This window comes from Egretta garzetta, unplaced genomic scaffold (genome assembly GCF_000687185.1).
Source record: "Egretta garzetta isolate BGI_Z169 unplaced genomic scaffold, ASM68718v1 scaffold287, whole genome shotgun sequence".
NCBI classification, from domain to species: domain Eukaryota; kingdom Metazoa; phylum Chordata; class Aves; order Pelecaniformes; family Ardeidae; genus Egretta; species Egretta garzetta.
Window position 1 is genome coordinate 1,117,817 of NW_009260435.1, and position 2,167 is coordinate 1,119,983.

Sequence of the window (2,167 nt, forward strand, 5' to 3'; positions counted from 1 at the left end):
TCTGCTACCCCCCAACCCTCTGCCCCCCAGGACCTCAAGGGCCAGTACTGGACGGATGATGACTCCGATGGGGACAATGAGTCCGAGGAGTTCCTCTATGGCGTCCAGGTGGGTGCTGGGTCCCATGGGTGCCATGGGGGGGCTCGGGGATCCCCAGCCTGTGCCCGGTCCCAAGTGAGGGTGCTCCAGGTCTGATGATGCCATGGGGTGTTGTGCCACAGGGGACCTGCGCCGCCGACCTGTACCGTCACCCGCAGCTGGATGCCGACATCGAGGCCGTGAAAGAGATCTACAGCGAGAATGCCGTGGCTGTCAGGGGGGTGCGCCCGCCAGTCCCCGCACCTGGCCACGCCATCCCCGGGGCACTGATGGCCATGGCATCACTGGGGTACCCATTTGTGGCATCCCTGGGCACCCAGCTGTGCCATCCCTAGGGCACCCAGACATGGCATTCGCAGGACACCCAGCTGTGGCAACCCCAGGCAGCCAGCTGTGCTGTAGCCAGGGCACCTGGCTGTGGCATGCCCCGCCACCCATCCCTGTCAACTCCGTGGCACTTGGCCATGACATCGCTGGGCACTCAGCTGTGCCTCACCCAGGGGCACCTGGCCATGGCATCCCCAGGGATCCGGCCATGGCATCACCAGACCATGGCATGGCATCCCTGGGCACCCAACCATGCATCCCTGGACACCCGGCTGTGCTGTACCCAGGCACCCAGCAGTGCCATCCCCAGGGCACCCAGACATGGCATTCCCAGGACACCAGCTGTGGCATCCCCCGCCACCCCTCCATGGGGTGCCCCTCTGGGGCACCCATCCACAATCCGGGCACTCTCCCTGTGCCATCCCTGTCTCAGGCGTGCACATGCTTGACACATGGGGAGCCACACATGCCCATCACCGCTCCAGGAGCCTGCCCACCCCAGCACAGTGGGCACTGGGCACTGTGCCAGCCTCACCCCATCCCCCTGCCATGGCACCCTGTGTGTTTGCAGGGAGTATGGGACCATCGACGATGTGGACATCGACCTCCACGTGAACATCAGCTTCCTCGATGTGAGTTCCCGGGGTGCCTCCGCCGGCTTTTGCACAAGGAGGGGGAGGACACGCTCCCGAGGGGTCCCCAAATTTCCTTCCCCGGCTGGGGGTCCCCGTGGCTGTGCTGAATCATGGCTCTCCCTCGGCAGGAGGAGGTGGCGACAGCATGGAAGGTGCTGCGGACGGAGCCCATCGTCCTCCGCCTGCGCTTCTCCCTCTCCCAGTACCTCGATGGCCCTGGTGAGTGGGGACGGGCAGGACACAATGTCCCCACGTGCCCTCGGGACGAGGACGGTGGTGGCACCAATGGCTTGTCCCCCTCTCTCCCTCTGCAGAACCGTCCATCGAGGTTTTCCAGCCATCCAACAAGGAGGGCTTCGGGCTGGGTCTGCAGCTGAAGAAGTAAGAGCCCAAACACAATGGGCACCCAAGGGTGGTGGGTGGGGTGGGCCGTGGGGCCACCATTTTGCCCCAAAGCTGGACTGGTGCCACATGTCCCCATGCCACCACCTTTTACCTGCCACACAGCCCTGTGACAGGCTCACCACCAGTTTTAGGTGGGGAAGAGGAGGAGCTGGGTACATGGACCACCCATGCACCAGGCGCAGTGGGCACCAAAGCACCCATGGGTGCTGGCACCCGGCTCAGGCACCCATGCCACCTCTCTGCCAGGATCCTGGGCATGTTCACGTCCCAGCAATGGAAACATCTCAGCAATGATTTCCTGAAGACCCAGCAGGAGAAGCGACACAGTTGGTTCAAGACGAGTGGCACCATCAAAAAGTTTCGTGCTGGCCTCAGCATCTTCTCCCCCATCCCCAAGTAAGACCCCAATGGTGTTCCCAAGGGACCAACCCTCTGTCCCCTTACCCTGGGTGGCTGGGGACCTGGTACCGTGCCTCAGTTTCCCTGCTCACCCCTCGGATGCTGCTGCTCCTTCCCAGAGCCCAGGGAGGTGAAGATTGCTCCCAAAAACCAGCCAAAGGGTGAATTCAGCACTGGGTGATGGAGGAGTAGGGGATGGTGACAAACCAGGGAGCTGAGGGGGATTCTGTGCCTGCAGGTCTCCCAGCTTCCCTGTCATCCAAGATTCAGTGCTGAAGGGCAAACTGGGCATCCCCGAGGCT

At 63.0% G+C, this 2,167-nt stretch overlaps 2 protein-coding genes across 2 annotated transcripts in view; one reads left to right on the forward strand and one right to left on the reverse strand.

The window, feature by feature from the left end:
- PKM (pyruvate kinase M1/2) overlaps positions 1 to 1,564 on the reverse strand; it is a 24,673-nt gene extending 23,109 nt beyond the window's left edge. The window contains exon 1 of the mRNA XM_035899475.1: positions 1,558 to 1,564. The gene's annotated coding sequence lies outside the window, so the exon portion shown is untranslated. The remainder of the gene's footprint in view (positions 1 to 1,557) is intronic.
- The window catches only part of PARP6 (poly(ADP-ribose) polymerase family member 6), an 8,195-nt gene that overhangs the window by 1,860 nt on the left and 4,168 nt on the right, over positions 1 to 2,167 (forward strand). Inside the window, 7 exon segments of the mRNA XM_009643769.2 lie at positions 31 to 108; positions 222 to 320; positions 1,002 to 1,058; positions 1,190 to 1,280; positions 1,376 to 1,442; positions 1,713 to 1,862; positions 2,104 to 2,167. The exon segment at positions 2,104 to 2,167 is cut by the window's right edge and continues 17 nt beyond it. Of these exon segments, the coding sequence (XP_009642064.1) occupies positions 31 to 108; positions 222 to 320; positions 1,002 to 1,058; positions 1,190 to 1,280; positions 1,376 to 1,442; positions 1,713 to 1,862; positions 2,104 to 2,167 (606 nt within the window).